At 48.2% G+C, this 25,956-nt stretch overlaps 1 protein-coding gene across 1 annotated transcript in view; it reads right to left on the reverse strand.

The window, feature by feature from the left end:
* The window catches only part of TLL2 (tolloid like 2), a 144,495-nt gene extending 118,838 nt beyond the window's left edge, over nt 1-25,657 (reverse strand). Inside the window, exon 1 of the mRNA XM_055424988.2 lies at nt 25,174-25,657. Within this exon, the coding sequence (XP_055280963.2) occupies nt 25,174-25,363 (190 nt within the window). The 5' untranslated portion in view covers nt 25,364-25,657. The remainder of the gene's footprint in view (nt 1-25,173) is intronic.
* Nucleotides 25,658-25,956: the final 299 nt, after the last annotated feature.

Consider the following 25,956-nt stretch of genomic DNA (forward strand, 5'->3'; position numbering starts at 1 on the left):
ATGGGATGGGGAGGGGGGAGGGAGGGGGTTCAGGATGGGGGACACATGTACACCCGTGGCTGATTCATGTCAGTGTATGGCAAAAACAACTACAATATTGTTAAGTAATTAGTCTCCAATTAAAATTAATTAATTAATTTAAAAAAAGAAAATGCCATCTTTTCCAGTCCTGGCTGACCCCAATGGACCTCCAACCCGCAATTCAGGGAGTTGTCACCTGGTGGTGGAGTTTGGTTATGAAGCCCTGGACACTGACTATCAGGAAAAGGTAATGAAATACAACTAGAAAGCTGCTTTTCAGAAATCAAAAACAGAAACCTTGAAAGTAGTCAAATAAAAATTTAAAGCTATTATATAATAAATTTGAAAATAAAAAAGGAGACATTTTAAAGAAATACTTCCTAATGATATATAATCAAGGATGTGCTGATATTTAACAATTGGATGGGGGAGAGGAAAGTCTTATTTCTCTGGTATAAATGCACCCACCGTGGCTGATTTCAAGGTCACAGAATATGGAGACGGAGGATATGTGTACATTCAGCTCTCACACGCAGGGAAGAGCCAGCTGCAGCACACTTCTGTAATAACAATAAATAACTGTAAAGTCTCTCAGTTTCTACAGTTATGTCATGTTCCCCATCTGATTCCACGAGCCTGAATCTCAAGGCTGCAAAAGATGACCATGACCTAATCCTTACCAGGGAAAAGCCCATCACAGAAGGTCCCATCTCAGGGTCCCCATAGCACAGCATCTTGACTGAAGCACACAGCACTCTGTCCCAGGGATCAAGATAAATGCCTCCTATACATTACCTTCGAAGGAAGGCCCAGAGAGGAGGTAGGAACTGGCCAAGGTCATGTAGGCAGGATGAGGCTTCATGGGTGTCTTAAGTAAAAAATGCCTCCCTGATTCCCAAATCACAGCCCCCTCCACCAAGTCAACTTCTCCCAAAGTTTCACATTCTAAGACGTTAATAAGAAACACTGTTGTAAACAAGCAGACCCTACAAGGCTTTCTCAGAATAGACCCCCACCCATGTCTGCCTTTTGTCTGTAGAAAAACTTTAGTCAAAGTATCAATTTCATCAGAGACATGAGAAAAGGCAGAAAGAAAGGAAAACAGTCAAGCAAGACAAAATAATAATACTTTAGCCATTATACAAAGTCAAGGACCTTTAGTTCTTCCTCGAGGACTATAGATAATATTCTGAGCCACGTCCTTTGAGCTGTTTGGCAGATACTGAAACCCCCACGAGGAGGAAGATGTTCACTGTATACTGCCCACAAGCATGTAGACCCCAGACCAGTTGGAACCAGAAGGTTGATGATGCTGACTCCCAATTACATCACCACCAACCAATCAGAAGAATGTCCATGAGCTGATCACGCCCTGCTCCTTGAACATTGTGAGACTCTTCACTACCCCTCCAGGGTGAGACACACAGTCTTGAAGGTATTAGCTAGGTATGGCCGCCTTTGCCTGGCAAAAAATAAAACTTTTCAAAATTTATTTTTATTGAAGTATTGTTAAATTACAATTTTGTGTTAATTACTGCTTTTCCATTATGGTTTATCATAGGAAATTGAATATAGTTCCCTGCACTATACAGTAGGATCTTATTGTTTATCCATTCTCTATATACCAGTTTGCATCCAACCCTCTCCCACTCCCTTCCTCCTTGACAAACCACCAGTCTATTCTCTACGTCCCTGATTCTGTTTCTGTTTCATAGATAGATTCTTTTATGTTTTTTGGCCACACTGCATGGCTTACAGGATCTTAGTTCTCTGATCAGGAATCACACCCAGATCCCTGGCAGTGAAAGCACTAAGTCCTAATCACTGAACTGCCATGAAATGTCAAACTATTTCTTTCTACTTCACCCAAAATTCATCCCCGAGATTTAAGCCAGCACCGGTCAAATTTCGGCAACACTATTTAAACTGCTTTCTCAATATGTAGATATAACAAAACAGATAGACATAGAGAACAAACTGGTGGTTACCAGTGGAGAGAGAGAATGGGGGAAGGCAAGACAGGGGTAGGGAATTAAAAGGTACAAACTACAATGTATAAAATAAATAAGCTACAAGGACATATTGTGCAGCACAGGGAATACAGTCAAATTTTATAATGACTATAAATGGAATATAATCTTTAAAAATTGTGAATCACTATGTTGTACACCTGAAACATAATATTGTAAATCAACTATACCTCCATAAAGAAAATAAAGTAAAACAAATAAAATAAGATGAATAGCTTTCTTTACTGCAGTACTTCTCAGAGCCTTTTGTTGCTGTTGTTAAGTCGCTCAGTCGTGTCTGACTCTCTGCTACCCCACGGACTGCAGCACGCCAGGCTTCTCTGTCCTTCACCATCTCCTGGAGCTTGCTCAAACTCATGTCCACTGAGTCGGTGATGTCATCCAACCATCTCGTCCTCTGTCGTCCCCTTCTCCTTTTGCCTTCAGTCTTTCCCAGCATCAGGGTCTTTTCCAGTGAGTTGGCTCTTTGCATCAGGTGGCCAAAGTATTGGAGTTTCAGCTTCAGCATCAGTCCTTCCAATGAACACCCAGGACTGATCTCCTTTAGGATTGACTGGTTTGATCTCCTTGCAGTCCAAGGGACTCTCAAGAGTCTTCTCCAACACCACAGTTCAAAAGCACCAATTCTTCAGTGCTCAGCCTTCTTTATGGTCCAACTCTCACATCCATACATGACTACTGGAAAAACCATAGCCTTGACTAGACCTTTGTTTGACTATACTGGGTGCAGCACTATACTAGACCTTTGTTCTCTGCTTTTTAGTACACTGTCTAGGCTTGTCATAGCTTTTCTTCCAAGGAGCAAGCTCCCCAAAATTATCACAACTCTCCAAGAGAAAGAGAATGCAACATTTGCCAATGTGGTTGCCCTGGAATTCCTTCTCACCGAATCTTCCGTCCTAAGGAACACCTGTGGAGACTGCTGCACTGCTCAACAATCATCCTAGGACCAGAAGGGGTCACTGGGTCCAACCCACCAAGCGATGCCTCAGTGGCCTCTCCTCACACCCTCCTCCTGTTACAGGGTCTGTTTCTTCCAAATCTAGTGTTCTAATAGTTCTCTCTGGACCAAGAGAAAAGAACGGGACTGACAACTTTTTTTTTTTGGCCTTCCTGCATGGCATGTAGGATCTTAATTCCCTTACCAGGGACTGAACCTGCACTCCCGGCAGTGAAAGCACGGAGTCTTAACCACCGGACTGCCAAGAGAGTCCAGGACTGCTACTTCTGAGCACCAGCCACACACCAAGCTCTCCACACTCTTCTAACCCTCACACCTGCAACTCTGGGCCATCAGCATCACCATGCTGTTTTTCCAGATGAGGAAGGTCGGCTGAGAGAGATGAGGCCACATGTTCCAGGCCACGTCTCAGTTCTAATGCCCATCTTTGCCTTGAAGTGACCCCTGCGGCTCAGGCGGGGATAGAGTGTGGAGAGGAGGAGGGACTGACTCAGCCTCGGGGGTGGGCTGAGTCTGTGACAGGCCTCACAGAAGGGATGACACTTGAACAGGAGGTTGACATGTAGGCAGAAGTCTGACAAGTGGATAACAAAGGGAAAAGAACATGCTGGTCAAAGAGTCAGCGTGTGCAAAGACCCTGAGGGGAGAAACAGCAAGGCACTGTCAGGGCAGGAGCAGAAGGGTCCAGGTGAGAGGGCCTGGCTGAAGTGAGGACCAGTCAAGTGGACCGTCAACGACAGAGATAGGAAATAAGGCTGCAGGGCCTGCGGGCCTGGGCAGGGGGGACAGGAAGGCTCAGACACAGGGAATGCAGCTCCAGCGCTATTAGACACGGGACACGGGAGTCCCTCGCTGGGTGCAGCACTTCACAGTTTGCATCCCCCCCACCCCCACCCCAGCACCCTGCTGAGGGCAAGGACCTTCAGTCCTAAAACCTTCCGTAGTCATAAATATGGAACCAGTGAGTGAATGAATGCTCCTCGCCCAAGTCCTAGGAGAAGGCAGGGCACAGACCATCAGCTCCATTTCACGGGGAAAGCCAGGCTCAGGGGAGTTCATGATCAGCCTGTTAGCTTACAACTGTGAGAAAGGGGAAATGCAGACCTCTCAGCTCTGAATTTGAAGCCCCATTCACTGCTTCATATGGGACCTATTTCTAGAACTGGGATGCAAGGTGGGAGCTGATCTCATGGTCAGTGGTAAAAGCTCTGTTCCCAGAGGAGCTGCTGGCCGGCCTGGACTGGGCAGTCTGGTAGGGGTGAATGGAGGGGACAGAGAGCAGAAGAGGCTAGCCAGAGGATCCTTCACAACCCTCTCCCCAGTGGTCCCCCTGAAATCCAGAGAGTCTCGAGGGAGGATTCTGGGGATGTTAAGTGGCCCTTGGCTTGGAGCCTACAGAGCTGGGAAGTCTGTGAGCCAGGCAGAAGCCCAGACAGTCAGAGGGAAACCCCTTCAACTCTGCTGTTGCCTCCTGTCCCCAACCACATCCTCCCCAGGACTGTTTCCCACCACCCAGTGAGTAGAAGGCCCAGGGAGGGCTGCCACAGCTGGGGGACACCCACTCCCTGCCCAGCTCCCCACAACCTTCCTGCCCATCCTGACCACAGGCCTGCCCCCTCCCAGGGTTCACTCCAAAATCAACAGAGTCCCGGATTTATCCCATAGGAGTGACCTCCAACAGGTACTCACCTGACCTCATCGCACCTCACCTCCATCAACCAGGCCAGTCCTTGATTTTCATTTCTACACCTATGGCCTGGCCTTGCAGGAAGTTCATTTTTCAATTATCCACTCATGGTCCTAATCACAAATGTTCCACAGTACAGCTCCCTCTCGGGACACAAAAGGCCAGAGTTAAAGCAGTAATGGAACCACAGGCATGGTCTACCTGGGAAGAGGGCGCTGGGAGGCTGCATGTGACATTGAGCAGGCCACTTTTCCCTTTGGTGGGATTTGTTTCACCCATACAATGAGACAGCTGAATTAACTCAGGGATTCTGGAGCAGGGCCACAGACCACTGTGTTAGAAGCCTCTAAGGAGAGGGTTGATATGCAGATTCCCAGGCCCTGCCCACATTTATGGAATCAGACTCTCTAAGGACAGGGTCCAGGAATATGCGTGTTAAGTTCATATCCTGCCCAGCTCCACAGGTGACTCACTCACTGAAGTTTGGAGAGCAGTGGAGGTGATGTCTCCAGGTCCCTCTGGCTCTCATGTTGATTTTACTCCAATTTCTATTAGAGAACCATAGGGCATCTACCCAGGACCTACCATTTGTCCATCCCAATAACCCACCACTCAGGAAGGACCTCTCTAATGTTCCACAAGATGGTCACCTAAAGGGGAGCAGAGACCCCCTGGAAGAGTCTTCAGACCATTGGAATTCCTCTCAGGGAACAGGCTGAGGTGGGGTGGAGGGGCCAGAGGCAGGGAGGGTAACAGGGAAATCCTACCCAGAGACACATTTAGTTCACGTCAAGTTTCCAGCAGAGGGATTTACCAGGTTTAAAGCAGTTTTCTGTGAATCTTTGTCAAGGGAGTGTATGTACAAACAAACAGGGAGGGTTTTTTTTTTTAGTGAAAAGTTAATCGGCTTAAAGTGTGCAACTAAATAAGCAAAGCTTACATGAAAGTGACCCACAGAGAAAGGACCTGATGGAAAGAAAGTTCTAGGAAATACAATATGGCCTCTATGTTCTTTTGTAGTTCCATGCCATAAATATTCATGGGGTGGTGTTAATGGGGTCCGTAGCTCTATGCAACCACAATAGTTTTTTGTTTATTCTCAGGACCATGAACTTTGAAACCATGAACCTAAATTTCAGGACTCTGCATTCAGGCATGTTTGCAGAGCAGGAGGGAAGAGGTTCAGACTGGCAGAGGACAGAGTCGAGAGGAAACGCGAGGACCTGTGAATCACGCCTCCTGGATCTTTTGGTTGAGATTAAAGAGGAGAATCTGTTTAGTATGGGAGGCCTCTTGTCTCCAGGGTCTCCAGCTGCTCCAGCCTGGGGAAGTGGCCTTCATAGGCATGGAGGACTTAGTTACTCAAGTGTATGGCAGAGATGGGTGGGGAAAAGGAAATAGCTTAATTGGATCAAACAGATTTGCTGCAGATTCTACATGAACACACACACACACACACACACACACACACACACACAGACTGGTTTGAATCATGGCATTTCTAAGATGGAGAGAGTTTAAAAGTCATCCAAGCAATGCCCTTGTTTTCCATATGAGGAAACTAAGATCCAGGAAGGTTAATTGACTTGCTTAAAATATCACATTTAGAAGCCACATCTGCTGACTATCAACCAGTGATGGCAAATATGAGACAAACATGCAACCCTCTTAGCCCCTCTATCCCAGGGCAATTATCCTTAGCTAATCACAGCCCTACTGGCCCTGGACAGGAGGACACAGCCTTCATATCCATCTCAACACAGTCTACAGAGAGCTGGTGCAAACGGATGGAGATGCCATGTGAATTGGGACCTATTTGTCATCTATGCTCTAAATCATGCTGGCAACGTCCATAACCCATTGGCCATTTGTTCCAGCTAAGAGTTTTCTATTCGAAGCCACTTACAGTCTGAACTCAGGGGTCTGAGCGTGCACACCAGAAAAGCAGCAGGACCTGAGAATCCAAAGGACTTCCTGTGTTAAAGGTCAATCATGAAAACATGCTTAGCATCACTAATTATCAGAGAAATGCACATCAAAAATCACAATAAGGTATCCCTTTACACTTGTCAGAATGGTTATCATCAAAAAAATCTACAAATAAGAAATGTTCGAGACATGGGAACCCTTGACCATTGTTGGGAACGTAAATTGGTGCAGCCACTATGGAAAATAGTATGCAGGTTCCTTATAAAAACAAAAATAGAACTATCATGCATCCATTCATGCTAAGTTGCTTCAGTTGTGTCCGACTCTGTGTGACCCCATAGACAGCAGCCCACCAGGCTCCCCTGGGATTCTCCAGGCAAGAACACTGGAGTGGGTTGCCATTTCCTTCTCCAATGCATGAAAGTGAAAAGTGAAAGTGAAGTCGCTCAGTTGTATCCGACTCTTAGTGACCCCATGGACTGCAGCCTACCAGGCTCCTCCATCCATGAGATTTTCCAGGCAAAAGTACTGGAGTGGGGTGCCATTGCCTTCTCTGAGGAATAACAGATACAAACTACTATATATATAAAATAGGCAAGAAGGATAGACTGTATAGGATATGGAAATTTACCTATTATCTTGTAATATCCTATAATGAACATAATACGCAAAAAAACTCTGAATCATTGTGCTGTAAACCTGAAACCAACACAATACTGTAAATCAACTATACTCAACAAAAATCTTTTTAAGGTCAGTCAGGACCTAGGAGAGCACCACAAACAGATGGGTACCACAGAGCAACTCAGCTCTGAAAGCTGATCCCATCTCAAGAGAACACCCAGGTTTGCTTTCTGCCTTGGTTGGCATCATCCTACTTTCCAGAGGAGCCAAGAGGCTCCCTTGCTCAAGGCAGACATTACCTTCTGTCTTGCCTCCTCATCTGTATTACAGTAACTTTGCACCAATGCACTTTAGATCCATGTTCCAAGCAGGATTCACTTGGCTTAAGAAATACCTGGTCAGCTAACTCCCCTGAAAAAAAGATTCTCTACCAGTCTGGCATGAGCAGATAGGCCATATCTGCAAGGCTAGTTAAGTTTTACAGCTCCAAATCTATTTCATTTCACATGTCTGTGCATTTGTGTGTGCGTGCGTGCTGTCACTTCAGCTGTGTCTGGCTCTTAGCTACCCTATAGACTATAGCGTACCAGGCTCTGGGATTCTTCACGAAAGAATACTGGAGTGGGTTGCCACTTCCTCCTCCAGGGGATCTTCCCAACACAGGGATCGAACCCCAGGCTCTTAGGTCTCCTGCACTGGCAGATGGGTTCTTTACCACTAGCACCACCTGGGAAGCCCCTCACATGCCCACAGGTGACTTCTTGGACCCACAGGAAAAGGAGCGGTGATCAATTAGTCATGTCTGCCACTGACCTAGAAGAAGGAGTGGCATCAGAGGTGCCACACCTGGCCATTTACAAATGTATATTGTAAAGATACTAAAAACAGTTCCATCCACAGAAAAGAATACTTGCAGCAAGGCCTGAGCTGTGACTCAAGCTATCCTTTTTATACTTACTTTCCACCCTCTCTGCCCTGCTCTGTGCCCAGGAAGGCAGAGCCTGTGGACTGCTTCCTCCACATCTCCCTGCTCTCTGGCTTCTGGTTGCATTCAATCAGGAGGACACCCTGGCTGATCAGAGTGAAGAGGGGAGAGAGCTGTAGGCATTTCTTCCCTGCTTTCTCCCTACTTTGGTGCCAGATTCAAACTACTATATATAAAATAGATAGGCAAGGAGGATACACTGTATAGCATAAGGAATTATACCCATTGTCTTATAGCTACCTATACTGGACTATAACCTGCAAAAAAAACCCTGAATCATTATGCTGTATACGTGAAACTAACACAATAATGGAAATCAACTATACTTCAAGTGACTCAGCCAGCTACCCTCCTGCACAGAAGCTGGAGCTCCTGTAACACATCTCACTTCCCATTTCTTCAGCCCCAGGGGAGACTTGGTAGTCTCTGGGTGCCTTGTGCTCTTCTCTGTTCCCTGCCTCTGACAGTAGACCCTTCATGAAAATCTCTTCATTTGAAACATCCAGGGCTAAAGTCTGTTTCCTGCTGCCATCTTATATCCTGTTCTAAGAAAATCCTCCCATTATTTCCATAGCTAAATAGGAAGATGGCATTCTGACTGGTAAGATGAATGGCTACTTTGGCCTAAGATAACACTTCTCACTGCTTAATTCCAGCAGCAAAGGACTTACTGCTGTCTCACACCTGCTGTGTTCCCATAGCCTAAGCTCACATGGCCTCCAATAAGTCACGGAGAAAAGGGTGCAGTTTAGGTTCTAAAAGCCAGAGGATTCCTAGACTCTAACTTTGCATCTTATGTGCCTGATTCCAGGGTCAGGCATATCTCATAAGCCCTGATATCTCCACTGTGGAATGATCTCTTTTCGAGCATTAAGTTACCAGTGCAATTAAGCAGGACTCATTCTGAAAACAAAGGCTCACTGGAGAACCTAAGCAGTGCAGACAGTGGAAAGATACACTAGGTGGAAAGTAAAGGAGAGCTGGGGTCCACCTCCCGGCATGCCAGGAGTTATCCATGTGACCTTGGACACATTACTGCCCTTCTAGGCCGTAAGGGTTCTCATAAAACAGAATAAATAATTTCAATGGTAACTTCCAACTTACACATTCTAAAAGATTTTACCCTAAGATTTCACCTTGTGTGTCTAGTCAATGTTCACTAATGGTCATAAGCATATCATGATTTTGCCTAAATTTTCTTCATAAAGGTACAGCACGTGTGGGCTCTTATGGCAGAGGATGTTCCAGTTCAGTTCAGTTCAGTCGCTCAGTTGTGTCCGACTCTTTGTGACCCCATGAATCACAGCACGCCAGGCCTCCCTGTCCATCACCAACTCCCGGAGTTCATTCAAACTCATGTCCATCGAGTCGGTGATACCATCCAGCCATCTCATCCTCTGTTGTCCCCTTCTCCTCCCGCCCCTAATCCCTCCCAGCATCAGAGTCTTTTCCAGTGAGTCAACTCTTTGCATGAGGTGGCCAAAGTATTGGAGTTTCAGCTTTAGCATCAGTCCTTCCAATGAACACCCAGGACTGATCTCCTTTAGAATGGACTGGTTGGATCTCCTTGCAGTCCAAGGGACTCTCAAGAGTCTTCTCCAACACCACAGTTCAAAAGCATCAATTCTTCGGTGATCAGCTTTCCTCACAGTCCAACTCTCACATCCATACAAAACCACTGGAAAAACCATAGCCTTGACTAGACAGACCTTTGTTGGCAAAGTAATGGCTCTGCTTTTTAATATGCTATCTAGGTTGGTCATAAGGCAATGGCAAGCCACTCCAGTACGCTTGCCTAGAAAATCCCATGGATGGAGGAGCCTGGTAGGCTGCAGTCCATGGGGTCGCTAAGGGTCGGACACGACTGAGCGACTTCACTTTCACTTTCACACATTGAAGAAGGAAATGGCAGCCTGCTCCGGTGTTCTTGCCTGGAGAATCCCAGGGACGGGGGAGCCTGGTGGGCTTCCATCTATGGGGTCACACAGAGTCGGACACAACTGAAGTGACTTAGCAGCAGCAGCAGGTTGGTCATAACTTTCCTTCCAAGGAGTAAGCGTCTTTTAATTCCATGGCTGCAATCAGCATCCGCAGTGATTTTGGAGCCCCCCCAAAAAGTCTGACACTGTTTCCACTGTTTCCCCATCTATTTCCCATGAAGTGATGGGACCAGATGCCATGATCTTGGTTTTCTGAATGTTGAGTTTCAAGCCAACTTTTTCACTCTCCTCTTTCACTTTCATCAAGAGGCTTTTTAGTTCCTCTTCACTTTCTGCCATATGGGTGGTGTCATCTGCATATCTGAGATTATTGATATTTCTCCCGGCAATCTTGATTCCAGCTTGTGCTTCTTCCAGCCCAGCGTTCCTCATGATGTACTCTGCATAGAAGTTAAATAAGCAGGGTGACAATATACAACCTTGACGCACTCCTTTTCCTATTTGGAACCAGTCTGTTGTTCCATGTCCAGCTCCAAGCATGTAGAAGCGACACCACGTTTGAGGCCAGGGCCAGCGGCCGAGGGGAGCAACCCCACGTCCAAGTGGCAGTGGCTGCGCGGGCGCAGGAGGGCCGAGAGGAGCTACTCCACATTCAAGGTCAGGAGGGGCGGCCGTGAGGAGATACCCCCTCGTCCAAGGTAAGGAGCAGCGGCTGTGCTTTGCTGGAGCAGCCGTGAAGAGATACCCCACAACCAAGTTAAGAGAAACCCAAATAAGACGGTAGGTATTGCGAGAGAGCATCAGAGGGCAGACACACTGAAATCATAATCACAGAAAACTAGTCGATCTGATTACACGGACCACAGCTTTGTCTCACTCAATGAAACTAAGCCATGTCATTTGGGGCCACCCAAGACAGGCGGGTCATGGTGGAAAGGTCTGACAGAATGTGGTCCACTGGAGAAGGGAATGGCAAACCACTTCAGTATACTTGCCTTGAGAACCCCATGAACAGTGTGAAAAGCAAAATGATAGGATACTGAATGAGGAATTCCCCAGGTCGGTAGGTGCCCAGTATGCTACTGGAGATCAGTGGAGAAATAAATCCAGAAAGAATGCAGGGATGGAGGCTGTTTATTATCCACCAATTTTCTCCCTTCTCCCCTAAATAACAGAACCTCTGATGTTCAGTTCCAGGCCTTCCAGAAGAAATATTTCCCAGAATCCCATATAGCTATCTGTGGTCACGTGACTAACTTTCAGCCAATGAGATGAAAACAGATGTCATCTCCTGGGAACCTTCTCTCACATTTTTTGTCCTTTTTCTTTTCCATGCCTTCCATCTCCAGACTGTGTTTGTGATGGTTTGAGCTTGGGCTACTGTCATGGGCCATGAAGACAAGGGCGTCAGCCTTGGGAGAGTGGGGGAGCAGGCTGGAAGCAGATTGGACCCTGGAGGACTTCCTGGAGCAGAACCGCCATACTGGTCACAGATAGCAGAACTCCCGACTTTGAAGTGAGAAAGCAACTTCTAGCTTGTTTAGGGCAGTGGTCCGGCTATCAATATATTGCTTATCAGCTCTAAATCCACCCTTGTTTGTCATCTTTTGTGCTTTGTGGTACTAGATCCGAACCCTGAAAACGTTTTTTGTCAGTAGAGGGCACCAGAGGGACGTGGCAAGAGGGTGGGGGGTCTCATCTTTCTTGCTCCTGTAGAGTGCTCACCAGCAGTGCTCAGGAGACCCACTGGCACCCAACCTTCAGAGTTTTGACCAAACTCCAAAGGGCACTTCCCCACTTGTCAGCCTTTTCCTGCAACATCTCAACAAACTTCTCCAACTGTCAGGGGGCCACAGCCACATCTTCTCTTATTAAGTCGCAGCCTGGGAGGGTTGTGGGGGTGGAGGGACCTCCTCCAGACATATTCCTTCCCTGATAACTGCTCCCTATCTCTACCACCCCTCTTTTCTTTAAAGTTCTCTCTGCCTCTTTTAGTAGTCATCCCCTTTTGCTAGTTAATAATCCTTATATTAAATTTTTGAATTACTTCTGAAATTACTGATGTGGTTTCAAGTCTCCCAACTGGATCCGGATGGCCACAGCCAATTAACATGGGTTCATTACTAGCAGTTCAACCTAATCTTAACTGACTGAGCCAGCCATGCAGTCATCGCCATGGAGCAAGTGAGTGATAAAGCTTTCTGCTTTTCAAAAATCTTCTCTTCAGAAATTATTTGCGACAAACATGACAGATAAAAGGTTGAAGTCTTAATCTTTCATGATTCCTGCAAAACGTTTAAAAAATGACCATCTAATTAGGAAAATGAGCATAAACAGAAAGAAAAAAGAAAGTCCATAAATAAGGAGGGAAAAAGCCCATAAACAGGAAATGCACACAGCAAAATAAATACAAATGACCAAAATATATTTTCAAAGTCTCAAAATTATTTGAAAAAGAAACACAATTATAATATAAATGCAAATTGAAAAAATGCAAATTATTTTTCTCTTATTAAACCTACAAAGACTTTAAAAACTAGAATATAAAAATGTTAATGTTAGTCTTAATGAGAGTACAAAGAGTAAAATATATATATATATGTATGTATATATAATTTGAAGGGCAATTTGAAAATGAGAATCAGAAGCCCTAAAAGATCTATACTTTTGACCCAACAATTCAATGGGTAGAATTTTTTCTGAGAAAATAATTTAAAACATACACATAAATCAGGCAATAAGGATAACTCCAGCATGATTATTTGCAAAAGCACAAGAAAAGACTGGGGAAAAAAATCTGTATGTCCAACAATAGGGGATTGATTAAATTAAATTATGGTGCTGCTGCTGCTGCAAAGTGCATCTATACCAAACAACTTAAAATACACGCTATCAGTTCAGTTCAGTTCAGTCGCTTAGTCGTGTCCGACTCTCCGCGACCCCATGAATCACAGCACGCCAGGCCTCCCTGTCCATCACCAACTCCCGGAGTTCACTCAAACTCATGTCCACAGAGTCGCTGATGCCATCCAGCCATCTCATTCTCGGTCGTCCCCTTCTCCTCCTGCCCCCAACCTTTCCCAGCATCAGAGTCTTTTCCAGTGAGTCAACTTGTCGCATGAGGTGGCCAAAGTATTGCAGTTTCAGCTTTAGCATCAGTCCTTCCAATGAACACCCAGGATTGATCTCCTTTAGAATGAACTGGTTGGATCTCCTTGCAGTACAAGGGACTCTCAAGAGTCTTCTCCAACACCACAGTTCAAAAGCATCAATTCTTCGGCGATCAGCTTTCTTCACAGTCCAATTCTCACATCCATACATGACCACGGGAAAAACCATAGCCTTGACTAGACGGACCTTTGTTGACAAAGTAATGTCTCTGCTTTTTAATATGCTATCAAGGTTGGTCATAACTTTCCTTCCAAGGAATAAGCGTCTTTTAATTTCATGGCTGCAGTCAGCATCTGCAGTGATTTTGGAGCCCAAAAAAATAAAGTCTGACACTGTTTCCACTGTTTTTCCATCTATTTCCCATGAAGTGATGGGACCAGATGCCATGATCTTGGTTTTCTGAATGTTGAGCTTCAAGCCAACCTTTTCTATACAAGTACATTTATTACCTAAGCATCTTTATTGTCATGAAAAAAGTTTCATGGTACTAAGTGAAAGTGAAATACAAGCAGTTCAAAACAATATATGTAGCATGCATGGAAAAACTTTGGAAGACTGTACAACAAATATTAACAACAGTGATTCCTAGGCAATAGAATTACCTGAAGTTTTTACTCTTGCTGGCTCTCTGTGTATTTTCTAAATGTTCTCCAGTGGATGTGTATGTGCTGTATAATTAAGAAAACTGTTTTATGTTAAAAATATAATTTCCCTTTCCTGCCCATCTCAAGGGCACCCCAAAGCTTGCTGAACATCTCTGGATGAACTCATTTATGTCTCACTAGTCTTTGAGGCAGAACTCAGCTTGGGACCTGTCCTACACACAGAGCCATATCTCTCCCCCATCTTCCCTTCCTTTCCATTCCTGAGGCCCAAGTCTGGACTCCATGCTTCCAAGCCTAGAACGCCTGGTGGCCCTCCTAGTTCCTGCTTCTACAGATCCTAAACATCACTTGTCTTACAATGGCTATCTGCTCAAAACACATCAGTAGCTCCCCCTTGCTTAAGGGGCATGTTTCAAATGTCTCAGCTTGACATTCACTGTTTCAAACCTCTTTCAATCTTGTCACTATTATTCAGCAGAGAAAGCCAGGTAATGCCACAGCTCCAGACAACTTCAAAGCATTCCTGCTACCTTGTTTTGACTCATAATGTTTATTTTACCTGAAATGCTTTCCCCTGAATCTCCTTTTTTTAAAAATCCCATCCATCCTTCCAGGCCAAACTCAGGGCTCATCACCTCCCTTACCAGGAAGCCTTCCTTGATTATCACATAGTGACTGCTACCTTTTCCAAATCTCTATGGTATCTCATTTGCTCAGTTTTTCATTTGGCAACTATTGGCTGAGCACTCATCATGTGCCAAGCACTGCGCTGGTGAGTGGGGAACCAGATGAGTCTAATTTTCTGCCCCTTGAAGTTCATTGTCTGATATTGAGACAGGCACCGAGCAGATAAAGTCACTCCAATGACCATACCTAGTTACTGATTGTACTGATTCTAAAACCTGTGGTACAAGGGAAAAAAGGTGATGAGAGATTAAAGAGAAGGGACATGATTGAGATCAGGCCTGGGAAGGACTTAGGGGACAAGGACACATAAACTGAGGGTCCTAAACAGATTGGGAGACCAGCGGGCAACAGGGAGATGGGTGCAGGTACCATCACAATAGCCCACGTGGGAATCAGTGGGGTTCAGATCAAACGGGGGCAGTAAAGAGGGAGAGAAGTGGATGGGCTGAAACTTGGAAACAGAATTGGCAGGACTTGGGTTGGACTGCCTGAGAGAAGGAGGGAGAGACCTGTATCCAGGATGGTGCCCAGTTCCTGCTTGAAGCACCTGGCATCACCACCAGGTGCCACTTGGCATCTGCCACCATGGGGCCCAGACCGCAGCAAGCCATGGTTGAGCCCAGGGGGAGAGGACGGTGAACCAGTGCCGGCTCAGCGGGAAGGAGAAGTGACCCAGGCATGAGATAATAAAGAGTCAGGGAGGAAGGTAGCCTGCTCCTGTGGGAAACTGGTTCAGGCAGGACTCATATCAACTCAAGGCCAGTAACCCAGGTGGGAGGAAGGAGAGGAGGCTCGGTGCAAATTGCAGGATGAGCCACGAGATAAGTGGCCCAGCTGGCGGAGCGGGCAAAGACTCGGGGCTGAACATCAACACTCAAGTGCCCGCGCAGGCGAGCTTGAGAATATTTATTGGTAATTGACAGAAGTGGATAGAGGGTGGCGTGATCACAGATAGGTCTGTAACCAATCAGCAGGAAAGCTCAGTCCCTGTTGCTATGTTTGCATCCAGGCAGAACTGTATTTTGAGCGGGCTAAGAGGATACCATGAGAAACCTGCTTCTATGCATTTGGTTTATCTGTTATCCACTCCCTGCTTCATGGATGAGAGCAAGCGAGCTGTGGAGCAATAAATTATCACTTGCTGCACACTCTGGATCCCAAGAGAACTCTCTGCAGAGGGAGAGATAAGCCTGCACAGGCCACAGAGAGATTATCACTTACAGGGAAATTCTTAAATGGGGAACCATAACTGGTGTAATCATAATAGCAAGAAGAAGAGCTAAGTTAATGACCACTTGCTAAACACTTTCTGTTCACTACCTCATTCAATCTGCAAATAAATCTAGTTGATGGGTTTTCACATTATTTTCCCAATAAGGAAACTGAAGCTCAGAGAGGTTAAGAAACTTAATCAAAGCCACACAAGCAATGAGGACATAGGCAAGCTTTAGGCCACGGGCTGCCAGATGCCAAAAGTAGTCCCTTATAAAGGATATTTCATTGCTCTGCTGCCACCCAGGCTGCCACTCAACCAGAGCCTCTTTGGAAATCATGGGCCATCGAAGTTCTCTCCTTCTGGGGAGGGGAGAGTGGCTGGACCCATTGTCCTCAACTGACCTGACACCCAGACACTTATCTGGGCCTGGTAGGAAAGGGATGCGGCAGCAGAGAGGATGAAAGATGCATTTTTATTATTCATTTATTCTTCCCCCTGCTTTGGGACTAAGAATATTTTGAAGGCCAGAACTGTCTTATCCTTGTTGGGTTGTTAGCCAAGGACAGAGAAGAGGGTAGGGAGAAGGAGGAGGGTTACGGTGCTCTGGAGAACAAGTAGAAAATATGACCATCAGAATGAGCAGTGGGAGATGCTTGTTGATTGGGGGTGGGGGAGCCAGGAGAAGGGAAGCTGTTCCAGGATTGGAGAGACCATGGTTTCAAGGGGAGAACAGGTGTTTGAGGTGTTTGTCTCACAGATTACAAGTTCAGTGTCCTGTGTGGGTCCTAGCCCAGCCTCCCCTGGGCAGACACCTATCCTGCAATACCCACAAGATCATAAGATGTCAGAACACCTCTCATGAGTGCCTGGATCATCTCCTGGCTCTCTAAAAGACCAGTGGAGAGAATGGAAGGAAAAGAGCTTTAAAAACAATGCTAAGGCAATGCTGTAACCACTGTGGGGGTTAATATCATTATTCTTCCTCTTGAAAAACATAGTGAGGGGTGAGAAGGCAAAGGTTTGGAGACCAATGGAGCTACAGCCTCTATATAGATTGCTTGACCATGTGTGCCAGAAGGATGTGCACTGCCATCGAATGCAATGTGAGCCCAAATCCTGCTTGCATCTTGGCTATTTGGACCGGGAGGAATGCTTTTGGAAAGAAGAGTGGCTGGGAAAACCACGGACTGAACAGAGGCTCAGATTTAACACCAATCACACATCTCCATTCAAGAGCTGGCTTCTAGCGTGAGACCTGGACATCTGTTTGGCTTGCAGCACAGGGAACGACCCCCCAACCCAGCCAAACATCAAGGAAGCCAATGAGAGCCATGGAAGGTTTGTTTTTAGGTCAAGGTCTGGATATAGAAGAACTACTACCATCAGCATCACTAGGAAACATAAAACTCTGAAATCATCATCTGCTCCTGTTATTTCCTGCTCTTTGAACCCTTGTTGGATTTCTATGGAATGATAATAATAAAAACAATAATATTTATTGAATATTATTCAGTTTACTATGTTCCAAGTACTATTCTAAGTCTGTATCAACTCATCTAACTTATAATCACCCTCTGTGGTAGATACCAGTAACCACATTTTATGGGTGAAGAAATGGAGATCCAGAAAGCTTAAGCGGCTCGCTTAGGGTCTCAAAGTCATTTAGTGTGAGAGCTGGGATATGAACTCGGGCAATTTGTCTCCAGAGTCAGCTCACTCCTCAGAGCTCTCAGAGGAATAGAAAGTGATGCTGTTCATGTAATTCAATTTAATGCACATGACAGGTGTTTCAGAGGCCACAAAATGATAGCAATATTTCACAAATATTGAGTGCTTCTATTTGCTAAGCACAGTGCCAAGTGCCTTTCATTCAACAACTGCCTGTGAAATAAGAGTTTCTATTAACTGTATTATGTCAAAGAGGAAACTGAGGCTTTACAGCTGAGGAGTTGCTCAAGCTCTCACGGCTAGTAAGTGACAGAGATGAAAAGGGAAATACAAGTCAGCCTGATTCCAAAGCTTGGGTACCAAACCAACACGCTAGGTGGTCAAACATCAGGCGAGGAGCCAGGTGCTCAAATAACCACAACCCGGGCCGGGGAGAACCCTGAGAGTGGCAGCAGAAGCAGTGGTAAGGGGAGGTCCAGGTCTGACGGGAGGCGCTGCTGGGTGGGAGGGCTGCTGCCTGTCTGCATTCGGCTTCCATCAGGAGCATCTTCCCACTGAGGAGGCCATGCCCAGGAGCTCCCGGGACAGGGCTGAGGTCTCATTGGCACTTAGCTCCTTAGCACCCAGGACCTGGCCCTGCAGGTGCCAGACACCCTGCAGATGGAAGGCTGTTGTGATGGCTCCTCCTCTCCTCTCTCTATGCTGGACAGAGGAATAAAGGACACTCCCCCGCACACATGCCACCCCCAGGAGAGGGTGCAAGATGCTGACTGCAGCATCACCAGGCAGGAGAAAGATGGAAACACGGGTCCCACTGATGTCAGAGTTGGGGACCTTCTTGGAGTCTTTGCCTCCACTATTGAGCTCCACCTACAGAGCCAGCATCGTAAGTCAAAGGAGCACCAATGTCAGGCAGAAGGTCTTGGCCTCAGGGTTTGTCTCCAGATGCAAAATGGAAACTATTCCAGCTGTTCGTCTGCTCTGGGGCCTGGACTGGAGGTCAATGGGGTGGTGTTCTTGCTATCTTTCAGCTCTTGGAACATCCTCACCCAAAAGGGGCTGATGCCTTCCCCTTCTGACCTTCCCTCCCCCAGATGTTGCACCCTAGCCTGAGTCATGGCCCTGGCTGGGACCTCTTGGCTCTGTTGGGCACCTGAAGGCCACCTGTTCTCTACCTGCTCGGTTAACTGAATCCTCAGCATGGGCAGCCGTGTCTCTCTGCAGAAGCCAAGACAGTGTGTTTCCTCCCCTAGCTCTGCCTTGGCCCATCCTCAACTTTTTCCTAAAATTCATCCTTCACTTACTTTTGAGACGCTGTTTGCCAATAATGATCAGATCTGAACTTAAGAATCTCTAACTAACTCTACTACGTGAAATCACTTGTTCACGTATCACAAACACTCAAATTCCTCTGGAGCGTTTCACCACAAGTTCAGGAAGTACTGGGAGCACCTGCTCTGTGCTCTAGGGACATACATACCCATCACTGAACTCTTGCCTTGTCCAGAAACAGTGCTGAGCACGTGACAAACACTGTATCACTCAGTCCTTGGCAACCCTGAGAAGTGAATATTTGGAGTCTCCTCAAGGGAGGAAACAGGCTCAGAGAGGTTAAGTAACTTTCTAAAGGTCACAAAGCCTTGCACCGGCAGCAGATTTTGGACCCCAGTCCATCAACTGTCAAAGCCCGGGCTCTTAACCATCTCATGCCCTGCCCCGGGGCACTTCAGGGGTAAAAAATTGGAAAACCAAGGTGGATTAGATGCAGCTCCTGCCTGGAGAAGAGGAAAAGATCAACATTTCATTTCCATGAAGCTCTGGAATATTTTGACTCCATCAAATCAGCACCTGCCTGAATCAGCAAGGACACCAAGACAAGCAGGATAAAAACAAAGTTGTGAAACTGTCAGCCGCCCTCGCCTGGGTGTGGCCCCTGGGGAAAGACAAGGTGCCAGGGAGATGGTGGCTCCCACACTAGGGACAGGCTACGGCAGGGAGACAGGCTTCTAGGAGGCACCACGGGAGCCTCACATCTGTGCTTAAGAATCTGGGGTGCCTGCCTCTTCCATGAAGGAAGGAAACCCTGGGAGTGCTGCCCAGGACTCCACAGCCCCACTCTCCACCTGGAGCTCTCTCAGGAGGAGCTGCTGGCCACTCAGCTGGCTCTGCTTCCCTTTCCAGGTTGACAGCAAGCTTGGAGGGTCCTTAAGCCACGGACCGAGGCAGGGCCAGGCAGAATCATCCTTCCCTCGATCAGCGAATACTGAAGAGTACCTGCGATGTGCTGCGGGGCACTGGGCTTACAGCAGTGACCGAGGCGGACAACCGTTACTGGCCTCACACAGTCTGACATTCCAGCCTCACATCAGTAACCTGAGAGCTTGCAGGTAGGAGCGGCCCCAGAGAGGGCCATCTTAAAGAGGACTCTGGTGTCCCCCAAAATGAGGAACTGATTGTAAGGTCACTGTCTCTGGGAGAGAACGACAAGATGGAGTGGGGCCCAAAATTCCAGGCAGAGTCAGGTCTCAAAGTGTGAGGAAGGCCTGAAAAGTTGCTCCTGGGAAATGAACTAGTTCCCAGGCCAGCCTCCTTACCCCAGCTCTGCTGCCATTAGCCATCAGGGACTGCTGACTGTATTTATTCATGGAGGAATATGTATGTTTATCATATGTGAAGGCCTGGCATTTATTAAGCCACCAACTGAAAACTAAAGCTGGCTGTCAACTCTACTTTTATAAACCCAAAAGGCTATGTATTTGCATATTGTTTCAGCCTTAGGTAGACACTCCTGGTGACCTGAGTCCCAGATCCTCAGTTCCTTGCATCCACTGCATGGCTACTTGAGAACTTTTTCTGAATCAAGAGCCCATGGCAACCACACACAGAGGAGCAGGGAAGTTCATGCCTCAAGGAGTGTCACCTTCTCCCAAACTGGTGGCAACAACATCCCCCATTCCACATGCTCTTTTTTTTCTTTAAGGTGTTTTACATATTTATTTATTTAGGCTGTGTTGGGTTCTTCTCTGCAGTGCACCAGCTTCTCTAGTTGCTACACGCAGGCCCTGGAGCACACCTGGGCTCAGTATTTGTGGAGTATGTGCTTAATTGAAGTATGTGGGATCCTAGTTCACCAATCAGGGATTGAACTCAGGCCCCCTGCATTGGGAGCACGGAGTCTTAGCCAGTGGACCACCAGGGAAGTCATTCCACATGCTCTTTTAACAATGTGACTTTAACACTCCTCCCTTGGATAGGTGGGCTATGTTCATGTCCCTTGAATCTGGGAGAGCTTATAACTATGGCAGAAGAGATGTTATGTAGCTCCCGAGGCAAGGTCATGAGGAAATGCAGCTGCCATCCAATTCCCTTGGGATGCGTGCACCTAGAATCCAGTTGCCATGCTGTGAGGAAGCCTAACCAGCGCACAGGGAGAGAACATACAGAGAGGCCACCTGTAGGTTCTGGTCAACAGTTCAACTGAGGCCCTGGGCAATAGCCAGCCTCAGCTGCCAGATGTGAGAGAACCAGTGAGCCTCCAATGATGCCAGCTCCCAGCTGTCAAGTCACCCTCAGCCTGCACACCTACCCAACAGAGGGTCAGACACTGTGGGACAGAGGCAGATCATTTCTGCTGTTCCCTTTTCCAAACTCCTTATCTACAGACTCACGTACAGAGTAAAATGGCAGTTGTTCAATACTACAGAGTTCGGGTGGTTTTCTACACAGGGATAAAAGCTGGAAAAGGGAGCAAACAACGAAGAAACAGCAGCTTTTGTATACATGTTCCAGGCTCCTGTTTCCTGGGCAGATAATTCTGGGAGGCCTTATGGAAGAGCTAGGTGGGAACATAGCCCTATTAACTTAAAGCAGTTACCTGGATTTCTCTCCCTTCATTGGATTTCCTCTTTCCTGGTCATACTTGCCCTGCTCCTTCACCCTGCTGCTTGGGATCACCTCCTAAACAATCTATCTACACAGAAGTCCTGTCTAAGACCCTGCCCTCTCAGAAATACAGCTACAACTAGCCTTATGTCTGCCCTAGAAGCAGTTTTGTCCCCATCCCCATTTTGCAGATGAGAAAACTAAGGCACGGAGAGGTAAAGGACTTGCTCCAGGCCGTACGGACAGTAAGAAGCAGGGTCAGAATAAGGATCCAGGCCTCTGGCTCTGGATGCAGCTAAGGAATTACGAGTGAGGGCAAGCAGGCTGGAGAAGCTCTCAGAAGCTTTGCGAAAGTTGTTCTCAGGGACATGGTGGTTGAAAGGATATCTTGCAATTTACTCAGTCAAACTCTTGACCTCATTCGCAGTGTCAGATGAAAAGCAAACAGCAGACCCATGGGCTACCAGACAGAGACCACACCCAGGAAGCCCCACTCATCTTACCAACCCCAGGTGAGGAGCACTTTTCAGGTCCACTCCCATTTCAAGATCATATGATTCGAAAGCATTCCTTTTTACAGCATTAAATAGATTGGTTTTAAAAAATATATTTATTTATTTGTCCGATTGAATCAGGTCTTAGTTGCAGCAGCTGGAATCTTTGTTGCGGCATGTGGGCTTAGGTGTCCCAAGACATGTGGGATCTTAGTTCCCTGACAAGGGATCGAACCTAAGTTTCCTGCATTGGAAGATGGATTCTTAACCACTGGACCACCAGTGAAGTTCCTCAATTAGATTGTCTATTAGTAAATTTAAATTTCACAATTCAAAACTTACTCCAAAGATCAGCATAAAGATGTTCTTTCAACAAGTTTCTAGGAAATCTGTTTATCAAGCACTTAACTATAAGTCAGGTACTGTCCTAAGCACACTAACCTATTAGGAATCATCCTTATTTACAAATGAGGAAACTAAGGCACAGATAAATCAAGTGACTTGCCCAAGGTCACACAGTTTGTAAATGACAGAGTAAATAGTGAAATGAACAAATGGTAAAAGTGTAAATGACAGGACACTGACCAGTTTGGTCAACCTCTGAGAGCCTGAGCTGGACGCAAAGGTCATAGAACCATACAGAAGGAAGGAGCCAGGGGCACAAACTCAAGGGCTCACAAGGTGTGAAGGTGGCTGATGTGGACTAAGGGAGCCAGCTCCCTGGACCTGGCAGCCTGCCACCCTAACTAGTCCAACAGTTTCACTCTATGGATGAGGAGCTAAGACTCAGAGAGGAACATGCCAAGGAACACAGCTCCTGAGAGGCTAGGAATAGACCCCAGACTCTCTGTCTGCACTCTGCATCCTCCACAGAATGGAGACCCCCCTGGCTCAAGAAGGGCAAGTGGGAGGTATTTTAGATTCGAAGACCCAAGGCAGGTCCTAGGCAAGGGGCTCTGGCCAAGAGTAGTCAGGGATTAGCATGTGACTGGGATAGGAGGACAGGCTACCCTTTAAGGTTTGGTTTGAATATAGAACCAGCAAAGGCAGTGTTCTCTGCAAGCCGAGAGGCACATCCTTTCACTGAGATGCCAGTCCTTGGTGAACTGCTTATTGTCCTTAGAAGGCTGTTCCTTCGCTCAGGGCATTTCCAGAAGCCTGAGCCTATTGATGGCTCCCTTGCCATCGCCCTCTTCTGGACACTCTTAGCATTGGCATGCATGAGGGAGAGGTCAGGGAGTTGGGAGGATGGACGATGGCTGTGGAGGATGCTCAGAACTGGCTGAAACCCTACACCTACTTTCCTAGCCCTGCCCACCCATCCCATCCCATCTGGGAAGAGTCGCAAAACATGCATGCCCTGGTTATCTAGCAATTTCTCCAAAATTATTGGAGAAAAATGAGGCCCCATGCTGCCTTAGTGTTTTTCCACAAAGCTGAGACCAGTAGCTGGAGAGCTCCCAGGCAAGACATGTATCTCTTTCACCCAGATTCACAGGGCCCCGATGAGCACCCGGCGTCCTAGAGGTGCTCGATACATTCTCCAGCACACTGACTGCTACCCCAGTCCAGGTCCACACTGCTTCCCACAGGTCCCCTGGTTCACATCCAGTAAAATCCAGGATCTGACAGGTGCAGGTGATGGCTGATGGCTGATCTCCATTTAGCCCCCATCCCAGTTTTGTATCCTCAGTGCCCTTCTCAGGCAAGGCCACCATTCAGTGCTCCAGAGTCTCTTCAAGCCTGGTTGGGTCCTAGGTCCAGTGAGGATCGAGACACCTCAGTCAGGACATGCTACCTGTGGATATTCTCTCAAATTACCCAGGGATCAACTCTGTCCCTCCTAGCTCAGAAACCCCACAAGGTACAGCAATGGACTGTTATTCTGGAGAAATCTTCCTTCAGGGTAAGACCAGGCCCTCAAGCCTGGTTTGATCGGCAGCCTCCACAAGATTCTCAAGTCTTGCAATCTCCTAGGTTCTCTGGCCTCGGAGTAACCTGGTCTGCCCCAGATTTCACCGACTTCTGACCTGTCCAACCCAGAGCCTAGACTACACTGGCTGCAGTAACAACAACACAAGCAGTGTCTTCATCATTATTCCATGTGCAGAGAATTTCCCCATAAATTATCTGAGACCTCCGACAATTACTGTCTCCAGCGCATAAGAGAAAACAGAGCCTACTAGAGGGAGACTGAGCCTCTCCAGGGAGTGAGGGAACGGGGACCACACTGGCCCACCGCATGCCCTCATTCAACAAAAGTAAAGCACCTTGCTCTTCTTCGCGTGGAGGATGCGAGCTTCCTTCGGTCCGCTAGTCTCTGCGGGCCGCCCACAGAACCAGCCGGATCCTGCCCATAGATAAACACCTCTACCCGCGGCCCCGGGTCAGGAGCTGCTCGGCGGGCTTCAGACCAACCCTCTCGGGAGTGGGAGCAACCCTTGGGGACTGTGAGCACCCCTCGGTTCCAGCTGGGAACTGCCCCAGACGCACGGCTTTCTTTGGGACATGAGCTCGGGCTTTGCAGCGGCTGAAGCCGCTACCCTTGGGACACACGAGCCCCTAGTGCGAAACGAGCTGCAGCGCCCGGGCCACGATTAACGCCAGAAACACCCGCGCGTCCCGGGGCGCGGCTTCCTGTCCGGATTAGAGCACCTGACGGCTTCCATCTCTGCCCGCCCAGGACGACCCCCAGCCGCGACCACAGAGCGGGCTACGCGGAAGTCTGCAGCAACTCGAGTCATGCTCATTCTCAATCGTCTACCGCTTTCTTTTTGCCCGCTGTGAAGCTTTTCGCTTTTTAAACTCCCTTCCCAAGAGTAACCACAAGATCTTGGGAAACTTTGCGTGAAACTTACAGATGCCATGAAATCGGAGCCAGAGGCTTCGTCTGAGCCTGGGAACGCCGCGCCCAGCCCGGTTCCCGCCCCTCTGCTCCAGCTCAGCGCGTCCAGCGGTGGCCGGTGCTGACCACCTGGCTGTCAGGCGACCCGGGGGCCCGCCCCAGCCCCTGGGCGCCCTCTCGGCCTCGGACACTTTGGGAACATTCCCGCGGCCGCCACCCGGTGCGCGCCGCACACCAGGGGCCAGGACGTCCCAGCCGGAGAGGTATTTAAGCAGTCCTTCTGGGGCATTGTTTTCTCGGGGAGTCCGGGAGATCTCAGCGGGGGGAAAGGTGACCCGCCCCCACAGACTGCCGCGCTGGCTTGCCCACTACCTCGTTTGCATTTCAAAGACAAACTTCTGCCGGACTTCCCCGGCGGCGGCACCTACCGGCTTTGCACGGGTCATGGTAATGCTCCAGCTGCTGCTCCGCGCTCTCCTCGCCTTCCAGCGCCGAGGAGTCCCAGGTGGCGTCCGAGCGCTCCCCGAGCCCCACGGCGTCGCGGGGCAGCGGCAGCAGCAGTAGGAGGAGAGGTAGCAGCAATGGCACACGGGCCCCGAGCGCAGTCACACGGGGCATGGTTGCGAGCGGCCGGCCAAGACCGAGGGAGTTGAGTGCACCGAAAGTTGGACTCTCGGGCGAGGGACCGCGTACAGAGTCAGGTCGGCGGCAACCCCGCACGGCGATTACGCGCGGCTGCCGGGCATGGCTCGAGCGCGGAACCCCCAGAGCGCGGCGTCCTGGTCCGCGTCCGCGCGCCTAGGAAGCCGCTGCTCGGAGCTACTTGCTCGGCGGCCGAGGCTGCGGCGGCTGCGACTGTGGCAGTGGTTGGAGCAATGACCGCTCCGCCCCTCTCCACCCGGGCTGGACCGCACAGCCCTCGCCAGGGGCCCCGGGCAGCCAATCACTCGGGCGCCCGAGGCGAGGCCCCTCCTCTTCCCGGCACCTCCGCAACTTCGGAGGAAGGGGAGCGAGGCGCAGATGCTGAAGGCAAGGACCCGGGCCCCGCCGAGCTCCCACCGAGCCTAGGGCGCCCTTCTCTGGGTGTTACAGCGCCTCTGGCCCACCCTCTCTTCGACGCTGCTCCTGAAGATCAAGGCTGGGCTTCCCGCCTTGCTTTATTCTCAAAATTCGCTTTACAACTCCCCGGTGCACACGTGGCTGAAAACAGG

The sequence above is a fragment of the Moschus berezovskii genome, chromosome 12 (genome assembly GCF_049115385.1).
Source record: "Moschus berezovskii isolate FMDL1 chromosome 12, NW_MosBer_1.0, whole genome shotgun sequence".
Lineage (NCBI taxonomy): Eukaryota > Metazoa > Chordata > Mammalia > Artiodactyla > Moschidae > Moschus > Moschus berezovskii.